Source organism: Asterias rubens, chromosome 9, assembly GCF_902459465.1.
Source record: "Asterias rubens chromosome 9, eAstRub1.3, whole genome shotgun sequence".
Classification (NCBI taxonomy): domain Eukaryota; kingdom Metazoa; phylum Echinodermata; class Asteroidea; order Forcipulatida; family Asteriidae; genus Asterias; species Asterias rubens.
In genome coordinates, this window is record NC_047070.1 from 18960834 (window position 1) to 18978785 (window position 17952).

Sequence of the window (17952 nt, forward strand, 5' to 3'; positions counted from 1 at the left end):
GGAGCGTTGTGTCGTGAGAGTTGTTCGTGAGTGATAGCGCCCTTTACGTTAGTAAAATTGTGACAAATCAACACAAGAAGGTCTTCTTGCCAAGACTAGTTGGTTACAGCTCTCTCTGGAACCAACTGTAGTTGGGCCGTCCCAACTAACACTCAAGTTGGGACTGGTCCCAACTACAATTGGGACAATTCTAGAGTTGGGATGAAACGGAGAGACTGCAGCATAATGTGAACTGTCCCCGGCGGGGATTTCTGCTGTGTAGTCGGCGCGCTTTATCGCTTCGATCCGGTCTTCACGTCGTGCTGTCCGTGCCAGATGTCAAAACGTATGCTTGTTTTTCTCTATTCTGATTTCTGTGGTGAGCTCGTTTAATAATTTTTTTTACATGGTGTTGTTATTTTGTTTGTGTTTACAGAATGGCCAGACGAGATGGCTGTATGTTTCTAGTTTCTTGTTATTGAAAAGTTTCAGGTTTGTCTTACTTTTTGTATGTTTGTATTTTTGTTATCATCTCAAAAACAATCAGTAAAGTCAATATATTGACAATCGCTGAGTCTACACAGTGTATCAGGACAGTGGCATTGATGATTGACGATTTACTTGTATAGTGTGTAGTCTCATGAAAAAGTTCACATCAAATTTATCTAAAGAAAGATAGGATTGTGAAGCAAAATGTAACTGAAAAACTTGTTATGACTTTATTAATATTATATTTAGGGGTTTATTTTGTAGTGGTTTAAACTGTCATTACTCATTGTTGTCATTCCCTTTACACATACAGGTGATGTTTCATTTTTGACTACGCATGACAAACAAAAAGATCCTTAAATGTAAATCTTCAGCCAGATGTTAAGTCTCTCTTCCTGAGGATTTTTGTGGAGAGAAGTCGCTGGATCATCAAAGACTGTGACAGTTCCTCTGTTGGCGCTGCCTTCTCCTTGCTCTATGTTACAGCCTCCCCGCACATCATAGAATCTTAACCAATCAGAAAGACCTGCAATCTACGTCATCGTTGGAAAGCTCCTCCAACCATGGCAGGTCTTAGTCGACTTGTAAGAATCGGATGTTCATCCCACCATAAACTGAGTAAAGGACTCAAAACGACTATTTCCTTGTATCACTCTAAATCCCTAATGAAGCCAAAGCTCTGTAGAGCCCTGTGGACTCCTCAAAATAAACCCTCAGCCAAAGATGATCCCATGGTCGGCAAAATCAGGGAAATATCCACTTCTAAGATGCAGAAGATAAGGACAGCATACCGGTCGGATCTCAAGAATTGCAGACGGATTGTTCTGAAGTTGGGAAGTGCCGTGATCACAAGAGATGACGAGTGTGGTTTGGCATTGGGAAGACTGGCCTCCATTATTGAACAGGTATAAACTTCTTACCAAATTAAATCACTTGAGAGTCTTAAATTAATTTTCGTGTTTACGAGCAATCACCTTACATAACCAGGCATGATACTTCATGGAGGCAATGAATACGATTGCCTTGGTGCATTTGAAATGCTTATTGTGCAAAATTGTGTAAATTTCGACTGAAAAAGTTTTCTTTTAGACGTGCCTCTTTTCTTCCATGCAAAAAGTGGATAAAAGTGAATTGGTGCTGTGTCCATAAAATGCAACTACATTTCATGGGTGGGATTCGAACCCCAAACCAGCACATTTCTAAGTGTTTTTTATTGTCCTTTTGTCATTTCTCAGGTATCAGAGCTCCAGCAGAGTGGCAAGCAGGTGATGTTGGTAACAAGTGGTGCTGTGGCATTCGGCAAACAGCGTCTCAGACATGAAGTCATTTTATCTCAAAGTATGCGAGAAACACTCATACCCAATCAGGAAAAAGTAAGTAATTTTCATCACCAATTTAGTTTTGTTTTCTTTCTTGATTTTCTTTCACAGTTAAGCCTGGTTCACACTTCCTGTGAATGCAAATGCGATAAGAAATTTGACGCCACAAATAACAGTTGAACACTCCTGCGAAACTTTTGCTGCGAGAGCAGCCATGCAGGAAGTATGAGCCAGGCTTTGCTTAATACAAATTGTCGCCTACTTTTGATGTTAAGACTGTGTATGTTTGGTCTATTAACCCATCTCATTGTTAACTTGTTTTAATTGGTTTGAAGAAAGAAAAATTTACAAGAGCGAGATTTGAACCGCAAATTCTTTTGACACAACTGGTGCTCAGATTTTGTAGCCATTCAAGTGTTAAAGCACACAACATTTTAAATGACACAACAGAAAGTTTTGGTACAAAAAGTTAAATTTTTAAAACTCAGACATTACCTTGGAGATTTGTATTTAGAGCTGGATAATAAGAAAAAAATGTCTTACTCATTGAATTTCCATTCATATTATAACAAAATCATTGAAATTAGCCGATAAAAAGTGTTTGTCTTAATTCTTTACAAGGAATTTTAAACGTTTTTTTTTAAAGATAACTAATGTTATGAAATGTTATCACAAAACCTATTATAAAAAAAACCTGGCCGGTGATTTTTATATAATAATAATATCCATGGGTTCTTAAATATGACCATCAAAGTGCTTAAAACCCTGACAGTGACACATTACAGTCTACCCACATCAAAATTCTTTAATTAACGTTTCTTCAAAAGCAATGATGAAGTACGATTCTGTTTGGCACAAAAGGTTCAGACCAACGGCAGGCGCTGCTATTGAGTTCGGCAGGATGCATTGCATTTAGCATGCCCTGAGCATAAGGCTTTTTAGAAAAACAAATCTGATAAGAAAAATTGGCTTCTTTTGATGATGTGCATTATGCCGAGATGTGACAATAGATGGGACTCAAAATTTACACTAGAAGGCAGCAGGCTTGGTGCTCATCGATTTTAGCTATGGGCCAGTTCACTATCACTAAGCAAGTCCAGCGTTCTTGTTTTTTTTTAAATAATGATCTCTCAGTTATTTCTTATTTAAACCAATACAAATATCTTTAAATTCTTTTGAGTATTGAAGTATTAGCAATAAGACCACCAGGCCTGTATGCTTCGTTTTTGAAAGGGCAAGGGCACCAAGGCATTTTCTCCTTTGGTAAAGGGCACCCTATGAGGAAATTGTACATTTCTACTGGAGCATTTCAAGGGCACCAAGGCAATAACCAGGGGGCATGGAGGAAATCGCTTCCGTTGCCTCCGTCTTTTAAGTATTATGCCTGGACCAGAATGAGCACAATCTTCTCTCAAATTGTTTCAATAAAAACGGCTCAAATGTGAAAAAGTGTGGATAATTTGTTTCTCATTTTATATATTTATTGACCAAACCAACAGCGGACGAGCTGCCAATTACAGGACAAGGATAATCCACAACTAAAAATATTCAAATAGCCTATAAAAAAAATATGTATATTGTACAAAGTTAACAAATAAAATAGAATCATCTTAGGAAAGAAAGATTGATTCTGGTCGTTGCCATCCTTCTTTCTTCCTCAAACTATAAGTGTGTTTTTTTTTTTTTTTTCATACATATTTTTTTATCTGATCAAATTTTTAATGTGGGTGTTTCAACATACATTAAATTGACAAGCTTTTGAGACAACGATGTTAGCTTGCCATTTATAACACAGGTTGAAATTGGTAAACTCATTATCCCGTTCCTTGGGCAAGTTATGGATTTCTCTTGGACTGTAATCAGACACCTTTGGGAGTTGGCCGGGCCTTTCATTATTGCTTGTATGTGGGTACAGACGTGCCACGTTGCTGGCTTGTCAAAAGCTTTCAAGAGCCTACTGCATTGGAATAAAAAGAATACAATTAGGTAGAAGGAGAAATGGATCAATCTGTGCAGCTTGGTCAGTTTCTCAGTGTGTGGATAATGAGTCTTGTTAAATGCAGGGACTTGATTATGGGTGAAAATCTGCTAGACTGCAGTGCTTGTACTGAAGAAAAAAAAAGTTCACAGATTTACAAATAATTTACTGGGTTTACAGAAAGTAATGGTGAAAGACTTCTCTTGAAATATGATTCCATGAAATGCTTTGCTTTTCGAGAAAACATTAAAACAATTATCAGTTCTCGAGAATTACAGATTTATTTTAAACACATGTCATGACATGGCGAAACGTGCGAAAACAGGAGTGGGTTTTCCCGTTATTTTCTCCCGACTCCGATGACCGATTGAGCCTAAATTTTCACAGGCTTGTTATTTTTTTATATCAGTTGTGATACATGAAGTGTGGGCCTTTGGACAATACTGTTCACTAAAAGTGTCCAATGGCTTTAAATGCAGGGACTTGATTATGGGTGAAAATCTGCTAGACTGCAGTGCTTAGACTGTATGTAGCTTAACATTTTTATTCCCCTGTTTCAGCCCCAGGAGTAGGTGGCAACGGCCTCTGGACAAAAATATATACGTAGCCCACACCTTGAAGTGGCCTCAATCAAAATGAGAAAATACTATAGAGAGTTTAAAGGGAAGGTTTATATTTGGTAATCATTCTTCAAATTACTGGCAATCAAAACTTTTGGTTAGGAGCTTACAGCGGCTTTTATTTTATTACACATTACAGGATAACGATTCTGAGATGTAATCTTTTTATATTTAAACCACATTACTGCAAAGTGAAATATTTCTTAAAATGCTTTATACGGTACTATTAAAGGAATATGTTGCCTTGGATCAGTCGAGTTGGGCTTTGAAAAGCGTATGTATCCATTTGTGATAGAATGCATTGATTAGAAAGATATTTTAAAAGTACAATATAATGCTCCGCACAAGTATCACTCGAAATTGCGTGGTTTTCCTTTTACCTCGTCGACAAAAACGGTCGGCCATTTATCAGAGTCAAATAAATGGCCGACCGTGTTAGTTCGCAAAGTAAAATGAAAACCACGCTATTTCGAGGCAAATGTGTGTGGATCATTGTATTCTACTTTTTAAACATCTTTCTAACCATGCATTTTATAACAGACGGTTACAAATACTTTTTAAAGACCAACTCGTCCGATCCAAGGCAACGTGTTCCTTTAAATGCTGCTGTAGGTTTCTAACCAAAAGATTTAATTGGCACATGTTTTAAAAATGACTTCTAAATGTACATGTACAAATACCATCTCTTTAATACAGAATCAAGGAATCCATTATTTCAGACTGTTTTTTTTTTTGCCGGAATAATTTACTCTGGAACTGGGAGCATGAACTGAGAAAGCACCGCGGGGTGCAGATATTGATCCGATTGATTCGTTTTTATAAACTCAGACCCCAAACGTCAAGGAAATATTTATTCTGCTTTTGTGTAGGAAGTTGTTATCGGGATTGTAGTTGACATTAAGCGGTCCGTTCAAGCTTTTAGAAAACTGATTTGGATGTTATTTATAGAAATTTGATCAAATACAATATACAAAAAATTATATTGAAATTGATTGTATAATGAAGACAGTTGAAGAGCTTGAAGGTTCAAATCCTTACCAAATTGTTTTAATTTTTTTAAATTAAGTTTGGGTTGAACAAAGACAATTTGTCTAAAATGTTAATCCATAGCATGCCTGTTAAAATCCACTCCAAATCCTTTCCAAATTGCTTTCCGAATTGTGGATTATGTCAGGACAGGTTAATTATTTTGTTGATTTTTTTTGACATTTTTGGTGTAGTAGCTTCTAGTGTAATCATTGTCTTACATAGCTTGATGTTCTCTGTTCAGTATGCTCCACTGGTAACAGCTGTCACACATAGCACATAGTGTTGGAGGTGCCTTGAACCATTGAAGGTCAATACCTCTCCTCAGTAGATTGTTCAGATCACTGCTGATTCAGCAATCAAGCAATTTGTTGAGTCTTGCATCATCCAGGTTTAGATTTACACTCCCCCCCCCCCCCCCCCCCCCGTATACTCAAACTTGTTTGCAACAGCTCCCATTGGTTTTGTACCTGTTTTCCAATTATGTACCTTTCCCGAACGAACCGTAGACCCCCTATTGTGCTCTTTTGTTACAGGTCCCTGGTTTAAATGTTATACCTATTCACCCCCACCCTAATGTGTAAAACTGTAATGTCCTCGACAAAAGTGGACACCTTTTTGATTGCAATCAGTGCACCTATTGTCCTGTGTGTTTCCACAAGACTTTGGTTCGAATGTCCTACTTATTTTGATTTAGAGATGGCAGAAGGAAATTTTATTTCTCCTACTGTGGGGTGTCTTAAATATAAGTGATAGCCAAAATGCATTTCCTGAGGGCGCTAGTGTTTTGTGTAGATTCTCTTTTGGTGTACTTGCCAAATCAAGGGATATTACATTGATTGAAGTGTGGTTGACAGTTTCACCATTTGTACCCGATTTTCAGGAACTTGTTTGTATAGAATTCCCTGCTCATAAAAGTACTAAGTTTGTGGCGGTGCGATTATACTGCTCTCCCCATTTATTTGGGGCTGTAGTTTAAGGAACACGTTGCCTCGGATCGGTCGAGTTGGTCTTTGAAAAGCGTTGGACCCGTTTGTTATATAATGCAATATGGTTAGAAAGATGTTTTAAAAGTAGAATACAATGATCCACACACACATTTGCCTCGAAATTGCGTGGTTTTCCTTTTACTTTGCGAACTAACACGGTCACCAATCATGGGAGTCAAAAACTTGACTCCCATAGGTAAATGGCCGACCGTGTTTGTCGACGAGGTAAAAGGAAAACCACGCAATTCCGAGTGATACTTGTGTGGATCATTATATTCTACTTTTAAAATATCTTTCTAATCATATATGCATTTTATAACAAACGGTTACAAACGCTTTTCAAAGACCAACTCGACCGATCCAAGGCAACGTGTTCCTTTAACAGTAGCCACTACACCGCAATGACAATCATTTGCGACTTTTTGAGCAAGTGAGCACACATTTACTTTCTGTGCGTATTTTGTCTATATTTTGTTGGCTATTTAGGTACCGCCTCATGATTATTAATTTGAATATTTTGACAGTTTTCTTTCTGTTTCACCCTCTCTATCTTACAGGGAAACTTATTGCTTGATTCCCGTGCGTGTGCAGCAGCTGGTCAGAGTGGGCTAATGTCTCTATATGAAGCCATGTTCTCGCAGTATGGATTGACTACTGCTCAGGTTGGTGTAAATTAATTTGAACTAGAAGCAGTTCGAATCCTATGTTTTTGCAGCGGGTACCGCAACGACATAAGAGATGTTAAATTTGCGGTACCCGCTGCCCGAAACATAATATTCGAACTGCCTCTAGCTACCGGGCAACCTCGGTAGTCGAGAGTAAAAGCTCTGTGTTCAAATAGTTTAATGGCCCTCTCTACACAAAGCTGTAATTAAGATCTTGACATAACGTAGTATTATTTAGAGTAACAACGAGTCACACTATTTTAACCTCGTTCTCACAACTGATTTTGCTTTCGTCACAATGTACAGTTAGTAATGTTTACTCAATCATCTTGCTGGTCAGAATTCAAAAAGGGCATGTTTGAGATTGTTGAGATTGAACTTATGTTATTTTCATGTCATTATTCGTTGCGGTACCCGCTGCCAAAACATAGGATTCGAACTGCCTCTAGCTACCGGGCAACCTCGGTAGTCTAGTTGGTAAGACACTGCTCTAGAATTGCAAGGTTCGTGGGTTCGAATCCTACCGAGTGATATGCTTGTGGTATTTTTTCACAGTACTCGGGAAAGTACTGAGTATACAATGCTAACACACATCGGTGTATGGGTAAGAAACAAAATTAATATTCTTTATCCCCGATGCAAATTTAACATCTTATATTACGATCATCTCTTCTCACCAGGTGTTGGTGACCAAGCCAGACTTCTACCATGATTATTCCCGCAATAACCTACGAGGTACGTTGAACGAGTTGCTTCGGATGAACATCATTCCAATCCTCAATGCTAATGATGTAGTTGCTCCACCGCCAGAACCTGACAAGGACCTGCAAGGGGTAAGACACAAAAAGATTTCCCTACCCAAACACTTAAAAGGCAGAGGACTGTTGTGTTCATGAAAATGTAATAGCGCCCTCTTGTGACGGCTGTGGAACAGAACGCCATGTTGGAATATGTAAGAATTACGAAGGCTGAATAAAGAAGTGTTGTGTTGAATTCATCTATCTAGAACTGTATTACTTGAGATTACATACACGTGTATATAACAAGGACACTGTTGGTAATTACTCAAAATAATTATTAGCGTAAAGCCTTACTTGGTAACGAGTAATGGGGAGAGGTTGATAGTATAAAACATTGTGAGAAATGGCTCCCTCTGAAGTGATGTTAGTTTTCGAGAAAGAAGTAATTTTCCACGAATTTGATTTTGATACCTCAGATCTAGATTTTGAGGTCTCGAATTATCTAACAACTTTGATGACCGAATTGAGCTCAAATGTTCACAGGTTTGTTATTTTATGCATGTTGAGATACACTAAGTGAGAGGACTGGTCTTTGACATTTACCAATAGTGTTCAGTGTCTTAAAGACTTCAAGATTGAAAGAATTTTGTTCTTTTTAGATTGAAATCTCTTAACTTTTTCTTTTTGTTTTCTTCTTCTCCAAAGGTTATCAGTATCAAAGACAATGATAGCCTGGCTGCCAGACTTGCAGCTGAGATGAATGCAGACCTGCTGTTGTTGCTATCCGATGTGAATGGCATTTTTAATACTCCGCCGGACCAGGAGGGCTCCAGGCTACTTGACACGGTGTACCCTGGCGACACAGCGAACATCGTCTTCGGAGGAATCTCCCGAGTGGGTCTCGGAGGAATGGAATCAAAGGTAAGAGATTTAAAAAAAAAATAAAAAATAGTTATTTTAAACATTTCAATTGTATAGAAGGGAAGTATTTGTTTGGTGATGGGTTTAGGGTTTGGTGTTTTCGCATGCCCCACACCAAGTTTTGTTGAAGTTTGAGGGCGGCCAACATTAAGAGTAAAGGCTGTTTGATGGCAAGTGCTATTTTAAAATACAATTTTGAGGTCAAAGGTCACAGCAAAACACTAATTACATCCCAATGCTCTTTACGTGTTATCTGAATTTTTTTGCAATTTTCGGACTTCTCAGTTTTGAAAAAAACCTGTACTGCTTTTCAACTACTACCTGAGCGGAAGGTAGAGAAAAGACGATGACATTACCTTAGCTTTAATGGATTTTATTAGGTTTTTGACTTTGGAGTGAGTTCTTGAATTGGTCTCAACGTTTCGACTAGCTTGCTGTAATCTTCGTCAGGAGTGTTATTTTATTGTTGTTCTTATTGTATCATATTTTGATCACAGGTTAAGGCAGCCAATTGGGCTCTAGAACGCGGCATTGCTGTTGTCATCGCCAACGGCATGAGTGACGGACAGGTCATTTTAGACGTGGTCAAAGGTCGTAAGGTCGGAACCTTCTTCAGCGAGACGAAGCCGACTGGTCCCGCCCCGGACCTGCAAGCAACTAAGGCAAGAGACGGGGGAAGACTTCTTCAATCACTTACTGCTGACGAGGTTGGTGGCTTCACTGTCATACATGTCATAGCTGTACATCTGTTAAGTGTGGCCGGCCATTTCCTCTTTTGACAATTAGAAAGGTGCATGTCTGAATATGTTTTTTACGTTTCATACGCAGAGAGCGGACATAATCAACAAGTTGGCCAACCTACTGGTGGAGCGATCAGATGAAATACTAGCCGCTAATAAACAAGATATGGATGTAGCAAGAATGAGTAAGTATTATTATAAGCACCAATGGAAGACAGAAAGATGTTGCGCTTCTACGTTCTACAGGAAGGCATGAATGGCTGAGTTGTGTAAAATCTATCAGCACCCTCGCACATGCACCGTTTACATTGCCTTCAAGGTGAAATGAAGCCGGGGAGTGTTACAGAAATTGTAAATTATTGCCCACAAAACAGAAAGGTTTTACAGATTTCCCTACATTCTCACGCTTAATAATCTTAACGCTTAATAAATAGGCATTTATGAATAGGAATGCAAGAGAAGTGACTTGGTCTTATGGGGCCATGTGAAACCCTTTTAAAAACAGCAGGTTTTAAACATGACGCTGCCACAAACCAGACCAGTTTTAATTCGCTGTTTAAATTTGTTGCAACTTGACCGTTTAAGACCTCGTAGTCACTCTTTTATTCCTTTTATTAAAAACCAGGGTGGGTGAATTCGTCACACAGAAGTTAACTCGTCACACGATCATCTTTTATGAATCTTTTTGTATTCCAGCTCAGATGTCCGGCCCCATGCTAGCACGCTTAGCAATGACAGGGTCCAAGTTGCGCAGCCTCTCCGACGGACTGAAACAAATAGCTTCGACGTCCCACGACAACGTCGGTCGAGAATTGAAGAGGACGTTGATCGCTGAGGGGATGATACTGAGGCAGATAACGGTACCCATAGGAGTTCTTATGGTCATCTTTGAGTCTCGCCCGGACTGTCTTCCTCAGGTAGTTTAGATGTTTATTTTATCGTTGTCTTCGCCAGCTTGAAATGGGTTGTCTCTGTCCCTAGTTCCCTGCTCTTAACCCCTATCACCCTGTTTTCCTGTCCTTTCCCAATCTACCCTACTCTCTCATCTATTCTTCACATGTTTCTTGTTGTATCCAAACCTTTATGTCAGTCTTCTTCACAAACCTTTATATCAGTCTTCTTCATTCAGGACCAGTGCTTTAGTTGCCATTAACAGCATGTATGCCTTCATGTAGTTCGGTTCAACATATTTTTTCCCCCTTTTTTCTTTCCTATTACTATAATCTTATTTGCAATTTCATGTAGTCTTATTTTTCTTTGTGAAATGGCCGAATAAATAATAATAATAATAATAATAATGATCTTCCCGTCAAGAAGGGGACACAACACCAAGCTGGCAACAGCAATTTTCTCTCAAACAAAGATGAGTTCTGATTCAAAATATTTGCATGTATTTTTTTATATATAAATAATTCATTATATTTTAATCTTGTTGTGTACATGGCATGACTTGGTGTGTATGGATTTTATTCTTAAAACCTTGTGCTCTGTTTCTTGCACAATATATGTATCTGCCTTTTGTTCCTTTTTTTACGAGCTATGTAATTTCTTCTTATTGGAGAGTAATAAAGTTTCTTATGTCTTATGTCTTAAACATTGGTTTAACGTCTATGATTATGAATTGCACAAGTCAATAAATTATGACTCGGTAACAGGACGATGATACTCATCCAATCCCTCCCTGTTGAATAGTATTTGAGCATGGCCAGAGCTAATCACAAAAGAACACTGAGGCCGCATCTGTGTTTTGTACGTTAAGCGATTTGTTGTTTATTGATTCCACAGGTGGCAGCTTTAGCAATCAGTAGTGCCAATGGGTTACTACTGAAAGGAGGCAAGCTTGAACACTGAGGGCGCTCTTGGGTTCCCTCTATTAACTATTTTAGTGTATTGATTCCACAGGTCGCAGCTTTAGCAATCAGTAGTGCCAATGGGTTACTACTAAAAGGAGGCAAGGAAGCTTCAATGACCAACGAGTGTCTTCAAGGTCTGGTCACTGAAGCATTGGAGATGTACGGGGCTAAAGATGCCGTAGCATTGGTGAGTTATAACATGGAATTTAACCCTGTGTTCTGGGATCGATGTAAACAAAACTATGGTGATCACGCTTTTTTAGTCAAAGCTCCAACACTTTGGCACAAGCTACCCACCCGCATTCAAACAGCTTCTTCATTGGACACTTTTAAACCATTAATTAAACCCATTTGTCAATCTAGTTACAGCACTTAAAAACTTACATATTTAGTGCTCTTTAAAGGCAGTTGACACCATTGGTAATTGTCAAAGACTAGCCTTCTCAGTTGGTGTTTCTCAACATATGCATACAATAACTAACCTGTGAAAATTTGAGCTCAATCGGTCGTCGAAGTTGCGAGATAATAATGAAAGTAAAAACACCCTTGTCACACGAAGTTTGGTGCTTTCAGATGCTTGATTTTGAGACCTCAAATTCTAAATCTGAGGTCTCAAAATCAAATTTGTGGAAAATTACTTCTTTCTCAAAAACTGCGTCACTTCAGAGGGAGCCGTTTCTCACAATGTTTTGTACTATCAACCTCTCCCCATTACTTGTTACCAAGTCTGGTTTATGCTAATAATTATTTTGAGTAATTACTAATAGTGTCCACTTTCCCGAGCTCTTTGAACAAAATCACAGGCATTTTTCTCGGGTGGAATTCAAACCCACAACCATTGCAATTCTAGAGCAGTGTCTTACCAACTAGACCACTGAGATTGCCTGCTAGCTAGAGGCAGTTCGATCCCTATATGGGTAAAATAAGAATTAATATTCTTCATCCCCGATGTAAATTTCCATCTTCTAGATTATTATTACAATACAACACAATTATTACAATATTCTTATTATTATTGTAATTTCTCGGCCCACTTCAGATCAACACACGAGAGCAGGTGAGTGACCTGTTGAAGCTGGAGGGTCTGATCGACCTGGTCATCCCCAGGGGGTCCAAGGAGATGGTCCAGAAGATACAACAGGAGAGCCAAGGAATCCCAGTCTTAGGTCACAGCGAGGGGATATGCCACGTCTTCATCGACAAGGAGGTAGACCCACAGATGGCCATCAAAATAGGTAATTGACTTTTAAATAGGACTTGAAACCAGTGTTGTAGGGTGTCGTGGCCGAACTCAAGCTCTTGTGTTTGTGTTCAGCAGAGTGTGGGTTGGAGACTCGGTCATGATACTTGAGTCCCTGAGCGAGACACTTGGCTATTATTGCTTCTCTCCACCGAGGGGTAAATGGGTACCTGCGAGGGCACAGACGGTTCTTGATTGATTAAGCTTAGTAGCACATATTTGTTGCACAGGCTGTATACTCCCCCAGGGAGCTGAAATGGTTTAAGGAATGAAATCAATGGCACAGTGACCAGGGATAATAATGTTGGAATGCTGGTTTCTATTTACATTGTTATTGGAATTGTTGCCGCGGTGGGCGGTGCCGGGCAGGCCTGCCGAAAACTGAACAAAGTTCACCCAGCACTCTGAGCAAAATACGCTGTGCTGCCCAGCACAGATTTCCCCCAGAGTGCACTTCAGTAATGATGGCCCCCCATATCTAAACATGATTAATTTTGTTCAATCGGTCTCCCTCGGCACTCTACCAACTGTGTTTTGCGTTAAGTAAAGAGAAGGGGTTTTCCCTGGTTAACCAGTGTTTCTGGCAGTGGCCACCCCTGAGTGCCCTTCTGCACCTTGTAAGACCTGAAGGTGCTACATAAATTCGGTCTCATAATTCCAATTTCTTTTTAAATCAAAGTGTCTTAAATTGTTTTTGTTTAATCAGCTACCTTATTGGTAGATTCGTGCATTTTAGAAGACTACATTTTATTATTCTTGTTATTGTTGTTATTAAGATAATTCATAACCCGTGACATAACAAATTTTATATTGTCTTTCGTCCACTTTTATTTGCAGTTATTATTTGCTTATTTTGTGTGGTGGCCTCTCCTTTTATATATCCAATTAGTTACATATTTTGAATCCATTTGTATTTTCATTGATTCTTATTCTTTCTCTTATGTCATTCAATTTTAATTTTAACTAGTTTTTTAGGCTTAAAGTTATCTTTATTCATAATAATAATAATAATAATAATAAATAATAATAATAATAATAATAATCTTTATAATAATCTTTTTAATAATAATAATAATCTTTATTTAAAAAAAAATGTTTATATTATTGTATTTATATTAAACTGCTATGGGTATTTTTATTTTTCAAGAACATTGTGTCAATATTATTTAAAAGGAAGAATCTATTTAATTTTATTTAAGTATTTGTTCGAGTTGATTTATAAAGTCTTTAATTCTTTGATTATTATCAGTACGCGATTCAAAGTGTGACTACCCAGCGGCCTGCAACGCCATGGAGACGCTACTCATTCACAACGACCTACGACACACTCCGCTGTTTGATGACTTACTGGACACGCTCAGGACTGAAAACGTAAGAAGGGAGCCCATGGCCCAATGTTATAAAGCTGCTAAGCAGATAATTCTGTGATATTTTTTCACAGGACTCGGGAAAGTACTGAGTATGCAGTGCTAACACACATCGGTGTATGGGTAAAAACCAAAATTATTATTCTTTATCCCCGATGCAAATTTAACATCTCTTATATCGTTGCGGTACCCGCTGCCAAAACATAGGATTCAAACTGCCTCTAGCTACTGGGCAACCTCGGTAGTCTAGTTGGTAAGACACTGCTCTAGAATTGCAAGGGTCCTGGGTTCGAATCACACCCGAGTAACATGCCTGTGATATTTTTTCACAGGACTCGGGAAAGTACTGAGTATACAATGCTAACACACATCGGTGTATGGGTAAAAACCAAAATTAATATTCAGATAGTTTTGCTTAGCAAATTTATGGACTTGGTTTTATTCAAAGACTTGATTTTTTGTGTGCAGAATTATGAGTTTCTATCATAAAAAATGCTTTTGAATGATGCAGGAGTTGGTTTAGCCAATGTCAAATCTACAATAAATCTTGAATTAGATGTATTTAGACTGCTCACTTTTTACATTTTACAGGTAAGGATCTATCCTGGCCCTCGACTCGCTAAATCGTTGAAGCTTGGCCCCGCCGAGGCACGGAGTATGCGCATCGAGTACGGTGGTTTGGAGTGTGCAGTGGAGACAGTCGATGATGTCGATGCTGCTGTTCAACATATCCATAAGTTTGGAAGTGCACACACGGATGTGATCGTCACGGACAATAGTAAGTAGTTTCCAAATACACTGGACACTATTGGTAATTGTCAAAGACCTGTCTTCTCACTTGGTGTATCTCAACATTTATGCACAAAATAACAAACCTGTGAAAATTTGAGCTCAATCGGTCGTCGAAGTTGCGAGATAATAATGAAAGAAAAAACACCCTTGTCACACGAAGTTGTGTGATTTCAGATGCTTGATTTCGAGACCTAAAATTCTAAATCTGAGGTCTCGAAATCAAATTCATGGAAAAACTGTTCTTTCTCGAAAACTAGGTTACTTCAGAGGGAGCCGTTTCTCACAATGTCTTATACTATCAACAGCTTCCAATTACTCGTTACCAAGTAACAATTATTTTGAGTAAATACCAATAGTGTCCACTGCCTTTAATGAGTTGAGAATGTTGGTCTAAAAGGTCGACTCTTATTAACGATGCCAGTATTGTACTAGTTCCGAATGTCCATTATAACTTGAGTAAAATGTGTGTTTTACCAATTCCAAAATTATGATGGAAAATGGAGAACAAACTCGATTCGTCAGTGGTGATTCACCACTACCCTAGTGGCTTCATCGGACTGGCAACTCATCACAGCTGGATTTCTCCTTTTGGATAGCGTGTGAAAGAAACGAATGAAAAGCTTACTTCCAGCCATCGTTTCAATCTTTCATTTCAGCTCAAACTGCACAGAGATTCATGATGGGTGTAGACAGTGCGTGTGTTTTCCGCAATGCTAGCACAAGGTTTGCAGATGGCTACAGATTTGGGCTAGGTAAATATCATTGATTGTTAAAGAAACACTAACTGCCTTGGATCGGACGAGTTGGTCTATAAAAACCATTTGTATCATTTGTTATAAAATGCATAAGGTTAGAAAGATGTTTTAAAAGTAGAATACAATGATCCACACAAATTTGCCTCGAAATTGTACGGTTTTCCTTTTACTTTGCGAACTAAATGGTCGGCTGTATATACATGTCAATGGCCGACAGTGTTAGTCGACGAGGTAAAAGGAAAACTGTGCGATTTCGAGGCATGTTTGTGTGGATCATTGTATTCTACTTTTACATCTTTCTACCCATATGCATTTTATAACAAACGGTTACAAAACGCTTTCAAAGACCAACTCGACCGATCCAAGGCAGTGTACTCTTGCCTCTATGAACAGTCACAATCATTGTTACATATTTTGTTCTCTTGCCATATGGTCGTGTACGTAAAAATGTTAAGGTTTAAAGAACACACTGAGGAAACAGATATCAAGAACTTATTGGCCGATCTCAATGATTTTTTAACTTAATGGAATGAAATTGAATTAGTACAACATTTCTTGTTTTTATACTCTAAAATTAAAGGTAATAATAGAGTTTGTTAAATTGACAATACACCTCTCTGAATATTCATGAATGACGACACCATTCTAACCCAAAACGAGGCCATCGGTGCAGCCACTGCAACTAGGATCGAGTGGCTGGTACTTAGTATGGGTTTAGAACGGTGACGTCATGCATGAATCTTAAGAGAGGCCTATTGGGTTAGAATGTATACTAATAGTATGGCTACAGGGGTTGTTAGGACAACAGAATTTGGCGACGAGAGGGTAAACAGGATTTTTTTTTTCAACTCAGGTGCTGAAGTGGGTATAAGCACGACACGCATCCACGCGCGAGGGCCAGTCGGCGTTGAGGGCCTCCTCACCACAAAGTGGATCTTGGAAGGTTCGGGGGACGCAGTGCAGGAGTATGCTGAGGAAGGATCTAAGAAATACAGCCATGAAATCCTGCCGGTAGCTAGCTGATGACATTGCAATTAATAAATAGAGATGATTTTTAACACCCTTTTGCGTAGATTCTGTCAAGCTATTGGTTGAAAGTATGTCACATGGTATGAGGTATTTTGAGTCATTGTAACAAGACAATGCTGCACCAGCCTGTAAAAAAAAAAGACTATTAATTTTACGTGTCTTGGTGACCTTTGTTTGTCCCGAAGACCAGTAGATTGTGTCAAGCTATTGGTTGAAAGTATGTCACATGGTATGAGTTAATTTGAGTCATTGTAACTAGACAATGCTGCACCAGCCCGTAAAAAAAAAAGACTATTAACTTTACGTTTATAGGTGACCTTTGTTTGTCCCGAAGACCAGTAATTTGGTAAGAATGTGGAATTTGGAAGTTTGCATTTAATTAGCTCATGTCAGGGGCTCACCCGGATGAGTACACCAGGGTCGACCCAGGGAAGCTAATTGAAAGCAACCATTTGGTGTGGATGCTGGGGGAAGATTGCGTTTGATTAGCCCCTGTCAGGGGCTCACTCGGATGAGCACGGGGGTCTACCAGGGAAAGCTAATGGAACGCAGCCATTGGTGTGAATGCTGGAGAGGTTTGTGTCACTTAGCTCACGTTAGGGGCTCACCCGGATGAGCACACAGGGGTTGACCAAGGGAAGCTAATCTAGCACAACCATTGGTGTGAATGCTGGGGGAAGTTTGCATTCATTAGCTCATGTCGGGGGCTCCCCCGGATGAGCATACTTGGGTCGACCCAGGGAAGCTACTCTAACGCAGCCATTGGTGTGAATGCTGGGGCAAGTTTGCGCTTGATTAGCTCATGTCAGGGTCTCACCGGAACGAGCATACTTGGGTCGACCCGTGGAAGCTACTCTAACGCAGCCATTGGTGTGAATGCTGGGGCAAGTTTGCGCTTGATTAGCTTATGTCAGGGGCTCACTCAGATCAGCACACTGGGGTCGCCCTGAGGAAGCTTACCAAACGCACCCATGGGCAGGGCCTGACGCCTATGGACAATGGAACACTCTAGAGATCACCTTGTGACTGCTAATTGCAGTCAATATTTGTATACTTGTACATAGATGAAGGGATTGAGCTGGCATTCTGAGATAAGGTGCCAATGAGTATTTCGATTACGCGGCGTAAATGGATTATCCAAAGGCGCTCTGGTGTTATCCTCGAGCCTCAAACTCAGACTAAAGGCCCGGTCACACAGGCCCCGATAACGAGAACGAAAACGATAACGATAAAAATGCACGCCCTCGATTGGTTGAATGAGCGTGGGCGTATTCTGCATGGAGCAATTCAACCAATCGAGGGCGTGCATTTTTATCGTTCTCGTTTTCGTTCTTGTTATCGGGGCCTTTGTGACGGGGACTTAAGTCTGTACCTACTAATGAAGGGAAAAGGAGAAGTGGTCACTTTGTGAGCCAATCAGCGTTGTTCTTCAGTACATCCCAACCAGGTT

The 17952-nt window shown here is 39.4% G+C and overlaps 1 protein-coding gene across 1 annotated transcript; it reads left to right on the top strand.

Moving 5' to 3' along the window:
- Positions 1–162: 162 nt before the first annotated feature.
- On the top strand, positions 163–17726 carry LOC117294974 (delta-1-pyrroline-5-carboxylate synthase-like). The gene is made up of 15 exons (XM_033777531.1): positions 163–358; positions 782–1373; positions 1704–1841; positions 6958–7062; positions 7746–7898; positions 8511–8726; positions 9224–9433; positions 9555–9651; positions 10163–10383; positions 11369–11506; positions 12359–12554; positions 13809–13930; positions 14518–14704; positions 15375–15470; positions 16327–17726. The coding sequence occupies exons 2-15, from the start codon at positions 1032–1034 to the stop codon at positions 16494–16496; spliced, it is 2391 nt and encodes a 796-aa protein (XP_033633422.1). The 5' UTR covers positions 163–358; positions 782–1031; the 3' UTR covers positions 16497–17726.
- Positions 17727–17952: the final 226 nt, after the last annotated feature.